At 40.6% G+C, this 18,158-nt stretch overlaps 1 protein-coding gene across 1 annotated transcript in view; it reads right to left on the bottom strand.

Moving 5' to 3' along the window:
* Positions 1–18,158, bottom strand: part of alk (ALK receptor tyrosine kinase) — a 491,937-nt gene that overhangs the window by 282,388 nt on the left and 191,391 nt on the right. The window contains exon 2 of the mRNA XM_050061749.1: positions 17,980–18,087. Within this exon, the coding sequence (XP_049917706.1) occupies positions 17,980–18,087 (108 nt within the window). The remainder of the gene's footprint in view (positions 1–17,979; positions 18,088–18,158) is intronic.

The following is an 18,158-nucleotide window of genomic DNA, read 5'->3' on the forward strand; positions in this document are numbered from 1 at the left end:
ATACTTTCAACATAACGTACCACAGTAGCCAGAACTATAATTATAATATTATTACTTTCATTAATGTTGTTGTAAGCTACTGTCATTACCGTCTGTCCTGCATCTCTCTCTGTCTCTGTCTCTCTCTCTCTCTTTCTGTCTCATTGTGTCATACGGATTATTGTTAATTTATTATGCTGATCTGTACGACATCTATTGCACGTCTGTCCGTCCTGGAAGAGGGATCTCTCCTCAGTTGCTCTTCCTGAGGTTTCTACCGTTTTTTTCCCCCGTTAAAGGGGTTTTTTTGGGGGGAGTTTTTCCTTATCTGCTGTGAGGTTTTTTTGGGGGGAGTTTTTCCTTATCTGCTGTGAGGGTCCTAAGGACAGAGGGATGTCGTATGCTGTAAATCCCTGTGAGGCAGGGTGATTTGTGATATTGGGCTTTATAAATAAAAATTGATTGATTGATTGATTGATCTTGTGATGAGAATAAACATATGGGTCATAGAGGCTTTCAATATTTGTTGTTAGTTATTTTATAATCTGTACCAGAAATAGTAGAATATTTACAAAAACTGGCTATATTCATGCATTTGCATACTTAACACACTCACAGAAAGTGACAGACGTAAGTATCAAAGCTGTCTCCTCACATTTTTCCATCCTCAGATATCATACCAATATTCATGCATGCAGAAGCGCACTTGGCACACTGAGGAGCTGAGCACTTGTGTATGCTGCCAAATGGGGATGAGAGATAGGATTCAACTGTGGTGAGCAAGATCTGGGTCCGTCATCCAGTTTCGCCCACCTTAGGCATGTGCAAAGTGACCGATGACTTGCCAACTGACCAGGGACACAGCTTGTACGGCCCATTCATTCACAATCACATCTTTGATTTCTTTCAATATTCTCTGGATATGTCATCTCATTCTTTTTTTGGCATTACAGAGCATGGGTTCATTTACCTTTTGATTACACCATTGCACATTTTAATCAAAGCAGCTAGAGGAGCTATTTGGAGAAATGGCAGGTACCATAAAAAATATTTCCCCACACGGTTTGAGTTTTTTCCCTTTTGTGAGGGCCAAAAGGGATCCTTGGTTGCCCCCTAATGTTTTGGCAGAGCTCTGTTAATTAGGAGTGGGTCATGACAAACATTCTCCCATTCTCCAAAGTTTGTTTAAATATTTGATTTGTCCCCAAGCACAGAGTAATTACTGGAGACACTGTTTGAAATTGAACCAGGTGCTCACTGTGAAACTGTAATATCGCAGAGAGGAATTTATGTGCTTCTATTTTAGAAAACCTACTTGTGGCAGGAAGAAACTTCCTGAAGAATAATATTCTTGAATGTCAATGTACTTTAGCTCTTGTATGTATAACAGGCCTATAAAAGTATATAATGTATAATACTGTAAAAGTATGTGGATGGCAAATGTAAAGAAGAAAAACATCCATCCATCCATCCACCCACCCACTCACCAGGAGACCACTGTTAATGTCCCATGTGACACCCAAAAGTCATCATGGTTACCGGACATTGTGGACTTTACTTAACTATGCAAACTACATAGTTACTTTACAAAACTACACATACTACATAAGTTTATGTCAGTTTAAGTGTAATTTCTGTCTCTACATGGTCGCGCATTAACAAATCTCCTCTGTTCTCTGTATTGCGCACGGCGGAGTTCGGCGGACACACACGCTGTTTTTGAAATCTTCCGTGATCACCTGGCCCTCGCATCATTCGTAGTTCACCTACTTGACTGGCTCGTGGAGTGAATAGAGGAGAGGAGGAGGGAAGGGGGTGGTATTGCACATGCGCGGCTTCCGTAGAAGACAAAATAACATCTCCAGGCATCCGTGACCAAAAATCGATTACTCTCGATTTCACTCGCCCACTGAACTGCGTCTGGTAGACGTCTGGTTTGTTTATGCAATTCAATTGATGTCTGTGACTGCAGAATAACTAGTCCAACGTAATTCTGTTCATATTACATATACATCTGTTTTATTGTTTTATGAAAATTCGGAAACTAATCTGTGAACTACAAAAACTTGAGAGGCAGACAGTTAGAAGCTAAAGCCTAACTATACAGATCACAGTGTAAAAGTGAACCACCCCATCCCTGGTGATCAAGACAGAAGATAATGAATGTAAAAGGAAACTTCACCAATTTTCACATGGCTATGTATCATCACAATGAGTGCAGATAACCTAAGTTTATCTTCAGGTCGGTACCTAAAGAAAAAACAGATAAGAGGCTGATGAGGAGTGGAAACACCACCGTTATGTAACCCCTCATGTGAAAAAGATGCGTTGTGACTGTACCTGAAAGCAGAATCCTCCTCTCACATTCATTGTTGCTGAGCCACTTCAAATAATTAATTGCCTCTAAGCAGCCTTCAGTGGGATCTAAAAAGAATAGACTGCATATGTCTTTAAGATGTAAAGTAAACTGATGTAATTTAAGATGTAAACTGTAACATCACTCAAGAACTTGATCAAGGACGTGTTTCAAGTTGTAATGAAAGTTACATTTCTGTGACTGCCTTAATACTAAAAATAGAATTGACTGTCTTTGTCACACTATGTGCCAGATGAAATGATGTCTGCTCAGTGGCTCTGACAGGCATTTATAGATATTTGTTGCACAAGAATACTTATACCAGAAAAGCCATATAAATGACGTTATGAAATGATGTGATTAATTCAAGCTGTCATAGCAGAAATATTGGCACTGCTTTATATCAGCATTATGTAATCCAATATTTCAGCTTGTTTGATCCGAGTGAAAAGAAAACGAAGCTCAATCAAACCAGTTGCCATGTGCGAGTCTATTTCTATTAAGTCTATTTCTAAAGGTTCTCCAATCTACACACCTTTTATTTCATGTCATCTCATGCTAATGTAATTCCATCAGTGCTGTAACCCAATACATTATGAAAGCTTCCATAGAACATTATTGATTATAATCACATCATCACTGTTTTTAGAGCATCTATTACTCAAACCCTGTTTTTCACAGGTCAGTTGAATGGGCTCTCAGCACCTCAAGCTTTGATGATAATTAAAGACAATCTATAAATTCTAACCCCCCCAGAGATGGCGCTCATTGGTTGCGTGATGCTCAGACTGTGACAGCTTGAGGCCATAAAGCATCATGGGGTTCGCAGATGCAAATCTACAGAGAGCGTTTAAAGATTGTAAATCTTTGAAGCTCAAAATGGCCAATTACTGCTTCCTGCATGTCATTTCTTGGAAAGAAAGAAGATGCTTATTAACTTAATTCAAAGCTGGAACTAACCTAATGTGACCCGGCCACAATGAGAAAAAAACAAAAAGAACAACATGATAATAATTGCTTGTGACTCGTCTTTCTATGTTTGCGTACATGAAGATCAGGGTCAATATTGTAATGAAAGGCTTCTGTGAACAATGCTGTGTGTAGTTTGATGGATTATTCATACATGCTTGTAATTTCATTAGCGCCACTTGTGAATGCAGTTGAGGTCATTAAGAGAGCAGCCTCCCCTTTGTGAACAGTGTTAGTTTTATAGCATAAGTTGGTTATTCAAGATTTTAAAAATCAGTGTGCAGTAAACAAGGCCTGTGAATGGTGTTGCTCATAAAATGAATGTGCTCCGGTGCTTAGGAATTAATTCATTGTAAAAACACTGGTGAATTAATAACCAGGCCTGTCACAATAATTATGTTGACTTATTGTACAGTATGCATATGACCTCAATCATTCTGCTGACCTCAATATTGCCTGTTACGTTCACATGCATGTTTGTTTTCATAAAAATGTCACCAACATTTTTGTCATCGTGATGCCAGAAAAAACAGCAGGGTCTTCCAGACAATTAAAAGACTTGGATGCAGCAATTCTCCCATTTTCTCTCCAACCCTGCCTACTTGTGTGAGTCCAAAGAAAAAATAAAACAAAACTTCAAAGATGACACAATGTAACTATACGGCAGCCTGCAGCCGCACTTTTGGAGTGTAAGCGGCACAGTCCCGGTGGTCGTTTGCTCGCCAACCTCTGGCAACAAGCCATAAAGTCAGAAGTTTGTAATTTTACCCTCCAGTATATTCATTCTCCTCTGTAAATCCACCGGCAATCTGCCTGACTCTCAGGCTGTCCGGCCCAGGAAGCCTACTGGAGCACACTGGCCTGATTATGGAGATAAATGCGGTGTTCCTGGAGCTTCGCTAAGCCTGTCTTTTAGTTTCAAGAGGCATCACTTGGTTTTGGTTTTGTTGGCCTTGTGGTAAGTCTCAAACTGAGTCATTTTGGACTACTTCTATGAAGGCAAGCTTACTATACTTTCTTGTCAACAGGTGTTAATTACTTTTTTGAAGAAATTCTTGAGAATTAAAAGTTCATTGCACTTAGAAAGGTTGTACTTGCATTATTAAGACTTAATATTATCATTTCAGTGGCAAAACTGGTCTCAAAATGACAATAATATTTATCACATCTGATTCTGGGAAAATGTATCATCCAACAAAAGTAGTTATATCCAGTGGCTGTGACTGTGTCAACAATGGTGTCCGGTTGGTTATTGAGCCTATCACAACTACAGGTCATACACCTATATGACCCAGATCACAGTCATCAGACAGAGCAGAGATGGAGCGATGTGCTGTGTGATGCAGCCAAAGGTCATTGAGATGCAACTGCGGCCATCATAATTTTGAATATGAATGAACTAGTCAATTCCCAGTAGTGTGCAACTATGTGATTACATGTTTAAAAAAATGAGATGTTGGATTTGCACAAGAGCACTTTTGACATGGAGTAAATTACATCTGACGATGTATGCCTCTTTGTGGATCGCGAGTGAAAACTGCACTGACAAATTCCCCCATGAAGCCCTTAACTGAGATGATGAATATCTTTATTTCCTGATTACAATGAGATTGTGTCTTGCTGAGTTTATTTATGTATCCATTCGACTTTTTATGGCCTAGGTATATCAGGCAAATTCATTTCCTCTCAAGGGAGCTGGAGCTGTCCTGTCAAACACATACAGATGAATAGATGACTGGAAAGTTGAGGTTTGTTTTTTTTTGTTTTTTTTTAAACAAACAGCAGGTATGACAGGTGTTGTAAAGAACTGATCGAAAACATTTAAAACTCTTATTCAACTGCACAAATTAATGAGGGAGTGCTCATTTCACAGCTTGTTTTTCTTTACCCAGTATGAGTTGATATTAATCAGCTGTGTTCCCCTTTTACAAAGCAATTAAATTTGTTATCCCCTCCCTGCTTTTGCGATAAAGGCTGTTTTTGTACGTGATCAAATGTGATTTGTTTATGAAGTGAGCAAAAAAGAAGAAAGATGTCTAGAAGTATCATGGAAGATGGAGTGGTGGCTCAAGTGCACGTGACAGTTTCTGATTCTAGATCAGAGGGGATCAAAGACAAATGTCAGGCTTCCTATTCCCTGTGAACTCACTCCTTCACCTTATCCTTGGCATCTTCAAAACTACAAAGGCAGCACACACTGGCAGGGGGTCAGGAGGAATCCTTCACAACAGACCCTCTATGGCCTTGAAGATATTGAAAAAACTACTGACAAAAACCCAAACCATAAAAAAAGTCTTTGGCCTTACAGTACGTTCCAAACCATTAACAGTTTGATAGTTTCCCATTGTTCCAGTCAATAGCAACTCTGAGCCATTGTAAGCAGCAGCAGTAAATTCCTGTCAGCAAATTCTGCTAATGTGGTGATTGAATCTCCATTTAAGACAGACAGCTCTTTTTCAAATTTATCCCACGATCCAGAGCGTCTAAATACATGCACAATGACAAAAGCATCTGTGGCGTCAGACTGAATTCAGCAGCACAGACAGCAATCAGCTGCTACCCATGAATCTCAGACATGAGGGTGTACCAGATCCTATTATACAACTTTTCCCTCTGTGAGTTGTTTGCTGGTTGTCTCATTCACATTAACAACTGTGCATCTCAGATTTCAGCCAACCTGAGCAGATGTTTCCATTATTTTCAATATTTTGTATTTTTCATCATTTCATTCCTGATACATTTAAAGTAGCTGTCACACATAATCTCCTCTTTAGTGGGAACTGTGTGAGACTAATGCTGTAATATTAATGAGACCTTCGTGTCTGAAGAATGCAAGCGAGACACTGAGGATTGGTGTTAAAGATTTGCTGTCCTCTCTGTTCCACTAATGCTGTGGTATTTGAATTTCTAATGGCCTTTAGATGTGACATTAAACAATGCCATTAAATCTGTGCTCTTTGTCAACCCCCGTACACAATTATTGCCAGGATGTTAAAAACATCTTAAAGTATGCTATGCAGGAATTTTCCCTGCAAAAACAACGCATAGACTCTTACAAAAGTAATCCCTCTCAATCATAATTTATAACCCAGTAGTGGTGTACTTATCTACAGAGACTCCACCCTCTGCTTGTACTTTCTTATGTTCTTCTTTCTTTTGTTTGTTTGGGACGTTCCTAGACAAGGTGTGCAGGCAAAGTTGGGACGTTTTAAAAAGTTAGCGACCAGGTGCCAGACCATAAGCAGCAAGCATCCAAGAGGAAGCGATGAAAGTCACTTTCACTTTTGCTGGCAATACTGGTAACAAAGTGACCGACAATTCCTGTAAAGTATACCTTTAAAAGGTACAATGTCCAGGATTAAGGGCAGGGGAAGGTCACCTGTGGCTCCTGAGCCGCATACGGCTCTTTAGTCTCTCTCCAATGGCTCCCTGTGGCTTTGACCAAACATTAGGCTACATGGATTTTTTTTTTGAACATTGTCTGGGTCTTCCCTGCCTATCAAAGACAAAAGCAGGCCGCCTGGGTGATTTTGGCCGCCGCCTTGGTTTAAGGCGCGTGTGTGTGTGCATGGGGGCATTCAGATGTAGCATCTTTTGCGCACACAAACCCATTACTTTCAATGTAGACGCATGTCATGCGCGCTCACAACCCAAAGCGACGCAGTAGCAGCGCGCGTTTGGTGCAATGCACTTGCTTTTTCATCCAGCGCACAGCTCCACGGACCTGCTTCTCCGGTGTTGTGTCAGATCCCGGTTCCCCCTCGGGCTGTGCCTCTCCTACTGTTTCCCACAGAGCTCTGCCCCGTTTGAAAGGCAAAGGAAGCCCGTATGTGCAAAGACGGCGCCTCCGAGATGTAGAATTTGTATTATAGAAGAGAAACACACACTTCAGGACCGCTGACTTGTATCATCAGAACAGACATGTCCAGTGATTTTCAGCCTCCTTTTTATATTTAATAGAGGGGGGACAATACCTGACAGTGATATTCTCAGCTGTCAGGATGTGCCTGCTGTAAAGGGTAAATATAATCATAGAAGGCTGAAAATCACAGGACATGTCTGTTCTGACTATACAAGTCAGCAGTGTAAAGCTCAAGCATGTGGGGGCCTCCTTTCATATTTAATAGAGGGGAGGGGGCGTATCTAAAAGTACAGCTGTCAAGATGCCCCCTGCCACAGGCCTTTGCCACCTTGGTCTTGAAAAAACCCAGGGAAAACCCTGATTGTAATTGTCATTTATCCTTTTTGAGGCCTAAAGTGATTCTTAAGTTATCCAATTGTAAAAATGTATAACTTATAGGCCTACGACAAATTTAAAAAATGTTTTAACATTTCGTCAACTACAATGTGAGTCATAACTATGTCTACGCCCTGTCGCCTTTTTTCCAAATTTTGGCAAACATCAAGAGCGGTGGCTTGCAATGGATTCCAATTCCAGAGAGGGAAATTCTTGGAGGAAAATATTGAATTTAACAGGGCATAGACAGATTTGTTTACTTTCGCTGCAAGATATGCATATGCATTAATATTTTACTGCAGAGTAGCTACCTAATGGTGAAACATATTAATTATTAGACCTATTAGTAATGTTGATAAGCTAATTTAGACTTAATAAGCCTGTGTTACCTTTATTACAAGGCTCAAATATATTTGCAGCTCCAGACAGATTCAATTTTTTGGGACCAAAAATGGCTCTTTTGGTAGTAAAGGCTGCTGACCCCTGGTTTAAAGGGGACATATTGGCAGAAATGGAATATAATGTTCATTACCATGTTTTCATACAATCACCTGAAATTAAGAATTGTTGTGCCATTCATATCTGAGTGGGTCCTCATCCATGGAGTGTACTGTGTAACACTGCCATGTTTCAGTAGCCAATAATGGACAAACCAAACTCTACTCTGGATAGGGCCATCTGTGTTTTCACGTTAGCAGCCCATCAGTAACGAGCAACGTCGGACGATAACTTTTTTTTAACGTGAAACTGTTTTATTCGGTATTTTCACCAGTTTTAAATCACCCGCTTTGTTTGTACTGGAGAAAAGAGACCTCTCCGGATATTTTGGCTTCTGGTAAAACCCTGCTGTACATCTGGATCTAAAGCTATCAGAGAAGACAGGTTAGCACACATTAGCAGGTGCTGAGCTAGCGACTTGTCTCCAACCGGCCAAACAGTGTCAGAGAAACAATGATTTGTAATGTGAAACTGCTTTTTTTTTTACTGGTTTTAATCACCTGGAACTCTGCTGATAATCTGGCTGCAAGTAAAAACCAACAATGAACAATGAAGGAATTCTAACTATGAGAAGTTTTAGCTGGCTATAATCTGCAATCCTCATGGCTAGATGTCACTAAATCCCCCTAAATCCTACACATTGGACCTTAAAAGAAAAGACCTTTTTTGCTTATTTGTTTGAACCAGTAATACATGCAAACAAATGCTCATGGGCCCTTGAGTCAAGCTATCCTGGCTGCACAACATGAAAAAGCTGCGCAAATGGAACAATGTGCACATGAGTAGGGGTTGGAGGGGCTGAATGATGCGACTCCAGGAGGATGCCATATTTAAGCACCTGCACCACTGCTCTATCTTTTATACCTCCCCCCCGCCTTTGCAAATGTGTTTTATTCCACTGCTGTGTCTCATTACACAAGAACAGCACTACCAGCTGAGTGAGGCAGATGTTCTATTGTAGAGCACGGCAACTCCTCAAGTGGCTAGCATCCATCTGAGTGCCTCTGTTACAGCTGGCAGCCACAGCTGAACCAGGACAATCCATCTCGATGAGGAGAATAGGTCTGGAGTGAGAAAGGTGGCGTATGGAAGGGTTATGCTAAACAGAATATGGCAAGGGGCTACCCTGCTGGTATTCCCCAAGGGGAGATGCACACTGTAGATAGGAGGCAGGTCAGAAGGCTCTGACATCGCTGACACACAGGGGCAATGAAGTCAGCTTACCAGCACTGAAATGCAAATACGGACGTTGGCTTACTGTGTAGCCCCTGCAGCTAAAGGCTGCTAATGGAAGCAGGGAGGCGGTAGGGCGGGAGGGGGAGTATGGTGGCGAGAGTCCAGTCGGTCTGTGTTGGCTTTTGTTGTAGGTGATGGATGCCAACGGACAGCAGATGCTGTAGGGACAGCTGAGATCTATCACCGCAACCTAAAGCCATGTTCACCATGCCATGTTGTTGGGACCTGTCCTCTCCTTTTTCCTAGGCGTCCTCTAAAGCTGTGCTAACACAATGCAACACCACCTAATCTTTACAAGCCCCTTTAAGAAGTAGGGAGCATCAAAATGTGCTCACTCTAAACCGCTTTTCTCATCTTGGCTCAGGAAAACATCTGGTCCCCATGAGTATAGAAATACAATGCACAAATATGCCCACACATATGCATCATTAAGAATACAATATAATATACACTACTGTACAAGTTACACATTTTACATTTGTTCTTGTATGTTCAATCAGTATTTTGGCAAACTGCACATTTGTGGTGATCACAATTTAATTTGTTTCCCTGAACTGTGCCATTATTCATCTGGAGCGTTTGTAGTCATCTGGCTTTTACTGCCCAGATGTGATCCTTCTCAGGCCAGCCACATCATGTTCGGTTCACTAATCACCATACAGAAAAAAACCCTCTCCTCTTCTGGTTTGCTAACATTCTAGAGATGAGAGGTCAGAGCTGTCATCAAATGAAATTACAGAAAATGTAGTCGGCTGATTGATTCAAAAACGGCGGGGTGATCCGTTGTCTAACTGACACCAATTACAGTGAGGTTCACTGCAGGCTGTCACAGCCACAGGCAGCTGAAGCAGGGTCCCAGGGTTTCACATTCAAGGATGTGTTTCATAAACAGTTGGGTGACAGTTTGGTGCTGGCGGGACTTTGAATCATCACTTACAGGATGACCTCCCACCCTGCAAGAGGTTGGAAAGGGGCAAAAAAAAATCACGCTGGAGCTGTCGCCACCGAGTGATGGGAATGGGCTTGGAGAGTCTGACGTGACACGGATGCACACATGCGCCTCTAGGCTTACTTACTCAAACGCTCATACTCTGGGCTGTAATACTGGACTCTAGTCCCAGGATCATTTTTCTTGCCACTCAGACTTGTTTTCTTCTGATGTCAGTTTTGACTCATCCGTGACAGCTTCAAACATTATTGCACTTTTCTCTCTACCTACTCTACAAACAGCTGTATATGGTGAGATGGTCTTCCACCTCCTATTTATTCATTAGTCCATATTAGGGCTGGGCAACATGGGAAAATTCATATCTCTGTATTTTCAGGCTGAATGGCAATAAACTACATATATCAGGGTTTCTGCAGGTATCAGCAAATCTAATTTAATGCTTTTTAATGCCCTTTTTAATGCCACTTTAAACAAATTTAATGCCCATGTCCAACTGCAGATACCGTTTTTTATTTATTATATATGTGTATATATATATACACACATATATATGTATATATATATATATATATATATATATATGTATATAGAGATAGATAGATAGATAGATAGATATAGACAAAATTGTAAGCATCAGCTAATCTTGAATATTTGACAAACTCTATAGAGAAAATTTACATAACTGTCACTCTATAGTGAATTAGAAATGGCTCACAAGACGGTTTACAGTCTCAGAATTTATCTTCACATTTCAAAAATAACAAAACCAGCCTGAAAAACTAATTCTAACCTGAAAAGGCTAGAAGCAGTCACTGTAGCGGCAGGTGTGGTGGTGGTAGCAGCAGCAGCTGCAGTTGTGGTGGCGACAGCAGACGTTGCGTTGCTGGTCACGGCAAAGAAATTCGGCACAGTTAACTGCTGCCTGCCTTTAATCGCCGACTTGTGACTATCTGACAGCATGTGTGATTTCACCACATTTCATTGTGCAAAGTTTGAAGATCTTATTGCATGTGCTGCAAAATGCCTCTCCGGGTTTACCGTCAACGGGCTTTAACCAGGTTCTGAATAGTTCCTCATCCAACCACTTCTGCTGAAACTTGCATTTTCCCATTTTTCCGACATTTGCTAATATTCCCTCCGCTCACAGCACGTTGCATTCCAAGCATCCCGTGTTGTGACTTTGTGCACCGGGCCACCGGCCGTAAACAATAGCCAATTAAAGGGTTCCGCCTGTCAATCATCACATTATACTTCCGATCAAAATTATTAAATGTTTATATAATCAAAATAAATCGTGAATAACAATGTTTTTTTTCCATCAAGTGTATTTAATTTTTTAATGCCTCTGGACATCGAATTTAATGCTTTTTAATGCCATTTAAGGCCTTAATTTTCGCAAAATCTATTTAATGACTTTTAATGCTTTTTAATGACCCGCGGAAACCCTGATATATATCTCAAAAAAAAGGCTACATGTTCAGTTGCAGGACAAAGCCCAGTCTGAGATGTCACATGCACTTTTATAAAAACAGACTGTGATCAAAATAAAATCCAAGATGTAAATTAGTGCTGCACGATTTGATAAAAATGTGCAATTGCAATTATGGTGGACAATATCGCAATTTGCGATTGTGATTACAACATAATAAATAAATGGTATCATGAGTCTTCTTGCTTGATTCAGTGTTTCCCCTACATTATATCAGGGGGCACTGACCTGACCTGATATAGTTAGTGTTATGGACAGTGTGTAAATGACCATCAACAGACTGCTGTTACGCACAGTCAAACACGCTGCTCGCACAGCAGCGCTGCACAGCACTGTACACTCAGCGGAGTGAGCCTGTGTTGCGTTCAGGCGTTGTCACGTAAATGACAAATTCCAGCATGTGAATAGGCTATTGCACAACACAGCAGCATGTCGGGGCCGAGCCCGAACAAGATTTTGCTCAGATTTTCATTTGTTATTACGTAGTTTGTTATGGAGTCTGTGATTTCCCTGTGTCTTCCTCCTACTTTTCACTGTGCTATCTCAAGTGTTGATATAGATTGGTTGTGCTGCGGCGGGACGTGGCGACTTTAACGTTGCTGTGAGTGAGTGAGTGAGTGAGTGAGTGAGTGGGGGCAGAGCTTAGCGAAGAGTGTGAGAGAGGAGAGATGAACACTGGTATGGCTTTTCAGAAGAACTGCATTGGGTAACGCAACTTGACCCTATATTGATATAAATGGTGTTCTCCAAATCTATATCTTGCTTGACAATATCTCCTTACTATATCTCACTATATAATGACAAAAACTCTGTCTGTGTGTGGGTATGTGTCTGTACCACGTTTTTCTCCTCACTGACTTGGCCAATCCATGTGAAATTTGGCACAGTGGTATAGGGTCATGGGAGGATGCGAATGAAGCAATGTTATATCAATTGGCCAAAGGGTAGCGCTATAGCAACCGACTGAAATTGCAAACTTTGAATGGGCATATCTCGTGCCCCATATGTCGTACAGACATGAAACTTTGCACAGAGATGCCTCTCCTCATGAGGAACAAATTTGCCTTATGAACCCATAACTTCTGGTTATATAGATTTTCCGCCGTTTTGAATTTTTTGAAATCTCGATCTCTTCCTAGGAAGTTTGACCGATCTGCATGAAACTCGGTGAACATAATCTAGGGACCAATACCTAAAGTTCCCTCTTGGCAAAAGTTGGAAAACTTACTAAAACTGAGCTTCTATAAGGCAATGAATATTGCGGAGGGCGTGGCTCATCACATAAAGGTGTATAACATCTCAATAGTGTTGCACGGTATACCGGTACTAAAATAGTACCGTGGTACTAGAGTATTCCAAACGGTACTATACTGCATTTGGAAAATACGGGTACTTTGAAATTGATTCAATTCATTAATTTAGTTAATTTATTTTATTCAATTATGCACACAAACCCCTTTCTTGTTCCTATTAGAGCACAGATTGCACAAGTGGTGTATATGACAACACCTGTATCAACATTCGCAGCTGGCGCATGTGAAAAAAGACAAGAGAAAGTCTGCCTCGCAAAGGGAGACAACACGAGACAACACAAACTTGGTGGGACATTTGAATTACCAAACCGTGACGTCCATACTGAGGTACTTACCGAACCATGATTTTTTTGGTACCGTTACACCCCTACTATTTATTGTTCTAAAGGTTTGTATCCAAAAGGACTTTCCTTAGGAAAAGTACCAAAGAGTATCGAAAAGTATCGAAATTCATATTGGTATTGGTACCGAAACAAAGATTTTGGTATCGTGACAACACTACATCTCAAGGGTTTCACCGATCACCACGCAACTTTGTAGTAGGGATGGGCATCAATTTTCAATTATCGATGACTGATTGTTAAGGCTTTTGATCGATCACAAATAATTTTGGTCGACAGTCGCAGTGTTTCCCCTACAATGCCTGGCATAGGTTCGGCGAGCCGCCGTGCCAACAAGACCCCCCGCCCGGCGAGTCGCCGTGCCAACGAGACCCTTCTGCCCAGCAAGCACGGCGGCTCGACAGGCCTACGAGACCCCCGCCGGACCTATGCCAGGCAAAAAATCAGAAACAGACGGAGGCTCTCATCGCTCTCGGCGGCTTCCCTTGAGGCCTCTGAAAACACTACGCCATTGAAAGACGGAGGTTTTACTGAAAACTGAAGCCTGTAACTCTGGCTGGCAACGGTTGTAAACACCCGGGCGCGCCATTCTTCCTCTTTGGCCTGGGCGGTTGAAGCTCAAAACTGGGGCAGTTGCGCTCTCTTGCGGCGACAGTCTGCACTGCACTCTTTTATTTTCTCTCTTTTGAAATACTCGCTTATCAATTAATCGATAATTGATCGTTGATTTTTTTGATGATCGAATAATGAATTTTGATCGTTTGCCCATCCCTACTTTGTAGGCATATGACCACACATAATCTGAGGGGACCCCTCCATTATTGACCCAATCAAACAAAATGGGAGCGCTAGAGAGCTAATTTCTTATCTAGGCCTGACCGCCAAATCGATTTTTACTAAACTTCGTAGATATGTAGAACAGGACGCCTCAAGATGACCGGAGAAATTTAACTCTAATTGGCAACTGGGTGGCGCTATAACAACAGAAAAATGCTTAAAAATGGCTAAAATGCAACCGATCGCTATGGCTCCCCCTGAGGCCGAATGTTGTTTTTTTTTATTATTATTTTTGGTATGACTAAGTCATGGTATGGTATGCTGTACATAATCACGGAAACTGTCAGTGTGTCCGTCAGTCTTTCTGTCTGTCCCACATTTTTCTACTCACTGACACGGTCAATCTATGTGAAACTGTACATGGGCAACTGTGCACTCAATGGCTATGGACTAGTATTGATATATCATACATAGTCGTTACATCTCCCAGCCCTAGTCAGAAACTAGAGAAGTCTCAAACTTGTAATGCCATAGGGTATAGAGTCTGGAGCTGCTGCACAGACATTGAATGGGAGCCTGATTTTGTAAACAAACAGACTTTCTGTTTTCTTTTTAAACTCATAGGAGCTTGATTCTATTATAGTGTCCTCTGTTCTGAGACATATACTCAGAACATTTCCCTGGGCGCTCTCAGTGTCATCTAGAACATCTTCACCAACTCTTGTCTATGGAGCAGCTTCAGACTTTACACTTTATGACACCACAAATTTTGGTTTTTGCACTCTAATTTTCAGATTTGTGAGAGTTGTTCATGTTTACTAATATTTCTGGACTGTCTTAGACAATAGGAAAAACGTATGTATTGTGTAACGAGATGGCTTGTTTGAAGAGGAAATTTGCTGATGTTTTCACAGTAATACAAAACAGATATTAGAGAGAGAACTCTGTTTAAGAAAAAAACATACAGTAAATTGTTTAACAGGAAGTAACACTGTCTGAAGGGGAGCTAACAGAGTATTTTTTACAGTTTGAAACTTTTACTTGACTAAAAGATCTGAGTAGTTCTTCCAACGCTGGTTAATACTCCCTATCTACTAAAACTGCAACAAATTAATCAGCAGATTACTTTCTCAATTAATCGATTATTTGTTTGGTCTATAAAATGTCCAAAAATAGTGAAGAATGTTGCTCAGGGTTTTCCACGGCCCAAGATGACATCCTCAAACCTTCTGTTTTGTCCACAACCCAAAGATATGCAGTTTATTGTCATGGAGAGGTAAAAAAGCAGATAATAATTACTCTAATTGGTTATCAAATTAGTTGCTGACTGACTTCATAGCTGACAACGAATTGATTAAAACTACAGTTTTGAGAAGTGGGAAATGAGACTGATAGTTTGTGAAAAAATCATGTCCCTCGTCCTCTTCCTATTGCCTCTGCTGGCATTTGCTAGAACTGACCGTGGCACACCAAAAACCACCCGTAAGAGCTGATGCAGCTGTCAATCACTGCTCGTGACCTGTGGTCAAACTGTCAAACTAGGCAGCGCTGATCAAATATTAAATATTTTAATTTAATTCAATTTTTTCACTCTGTTGTCAATTACACACACACACAAACAGGACCTATACATGCACTAAGTGGAGAGATGTCAGAGTGGGGCTGCCCATGACGGGCACTCAGAGCAGTTGGGGGGTTCGGTGCCTTGCTCAAGGGCACCTCGGCAGTGCCCAGGAGGTGAACTGGCACCTGGTACATCTGAGGTGAGAAACAGGCAATGCAGTCACAGAATATTGATTTATAGCTGATCAGTGCTGCCTGGTTTGACAGTTTGACAGCAGTTCACGGCCGTGTTTGACATGACTGACAGCTGCTTTAGATACTCCTCGTCTCTGATTGGTTGTTTTTGTTCATGTGCAATAAGACCATTACATGTGCTACGAGGCTATAGAGTAGGCACAGAAATATGATTTTTTTTTTCTTTTTTTTTTTTTTTCTTAAGGACTGTGTAAATATATAGTGAGATAACAAATATGAAAAAGTTATTTTTTACAAAGTTACTTTCTACAGCTTTGATTGTTGCAGCTCAACTATCCACTTAAATCCGTCTTGCAAAATATGGCTGATTAAAGCCGGTACCAAAGAAAATGATCCTTGTGAATGAGATGCATAAAAACCCTCAGAATCCTTTCGCAGAATCCTAATTTCAAAGTTAAAACTATCAGTAATATGAATTCTGTGCACACAACGAAAATTGAATGTGAAACTGCAGATACACGAAGCTGCATCTTATTATTATGCACAGATTATTCTATTATTATTATTTATTTATTTATTTATTTTTTTACAAGCTGAGCAAAAGCAGTAACAAAATATTTGTTTTACTAACTGCAGTAAAGTGCTTGTGACTGACTCTGTGACATATGGCTGCACCAGCAGCTGACAGTCAACTCAGATTAGTGAACTGTGAGTGAACAGCCAGTATAATCCCATAGCGGGGCTGTTATTAGCATGATTGTGGCTTTTAGACTTAGTTTTCTGTGTGTAACAGTGTGTATGATGAACATCAAAGGGACAATGCTTTGATGCTGACAAGGATTTTAAACGTCAGGATGCATATTTAAAGCCGGTAAACCCTGAATATTGTAATTTTAAATAACAGTGGATCCATGATGTTATCCTCTATAGGAAACTGCTGAATTCCACACCTCACTTAACTTTTAGTTATAGAGGATTAATGTATTATCTCCCCAAAGTCTCTCACTTTGTTTGGTTTTCAGAGTTGATTGAATATGCAATATCTGTTCTTATGTTTCTTACAGTTTCAGAGGACTGAATGATATATTTTTTCAACACTTGAAAAAAATGTGCTCTTAATGCCTGGATTATTTGAAAGGAAAACTTTTATTATTTCAAATGACTATCAAATAAAGTGGCCAAACTTTGCCACAATTTTACATTGCCTCTTCAAAAGAATCTTTTTAGGTTTTTTAAATTAAAGCATTATGGATATTTAAATTAATCCAAAATCTAATCCGCTTCAAAGACTTATGCATGCCTTTGTTGTCATTGTGTTTCTTCCATTTTTACATCATATTTTTATGTCTCAGGATCAGTTTTGTGCTACGACTACATTAAATTTGATATGACATTACACATTACATGTAGGAATTTTTTTTACCCTGTTTTCCTTTTGCCCTCATTGTGATCTGGCACTTCTTTTTGTTTTTCAGTTTTCTTCATTTTTTCATTATGCTTTACAATGGCGTAGCTCTATATTAAAAAAACCCACAATCTTCCCTTAACAACATTATTTTAATAACTACGTCTCTAGCATCACATACTGGATCATTCCATGACACACTTGATGTGCAGTAGGCCCATAGTACACACACTAAATACTACTGACTTCAGAGAGTGGGTAAAGGTGGATAAATTTGTGCATATGTGTGTAAAGAAAACAGGAAATAGTAATATTGTATTGCTGATGTATTTTATTACTTTCACCATTGTAACCAGCCCGATTCCCTGTCGAAATTGATTCTGACTAATTCTGTATGTGCTGTGGCAGGTTCAAGATCTGTCTGTAATTGTAACTGGAAGTTTTATTTATCTGGGTCCTTGAGTGCATCAGAAAAAGGCTGATCAACAGAAACCCAGTTTTGTGATGGTGCCAGGACTTATGTTAGAGGGCAGGCGGGACAGAGATGTTTATGTGTGCTGATGGAGAGCTGATGCCAGGTGTCATGGCCAATTGGGAGCAGAGGATGTTTGGAGGACAGAGGCGCCTTAACCTGTCCGTCTGTCTGAGGGGGGCTGACAATGTCCAACTCACCTGACATGGGCACGGAGTCGTTGGGAAAGCTCAAGTCGTCCTCTGCTACCCAGGAGAAGCTCCAGTACCCTCTAGGAATGCCAGCAGGTCTACCAGCCAATGGCTCACCTGCAAAGACAACAAATCCACATTTTAACTTTCAGAGCACATGTTGCTATTAAAATGTTAAGGCATTCAAT

The sequence above is a fragment of the Epinephelus moara genome, chromosome 14 (assembly GCF_006386435.1).
Source record: "Epinephelus moara isolate mb chromosome 14, YSFRI_EMoa_1.0, whole genome shotgun sequence".
Lineage (NCBI taxonomy): Eukaryota > Metazoa > Chordata > Actinopteri > Perciformes > Serranidae > Epinephelus > Epinephelus moara.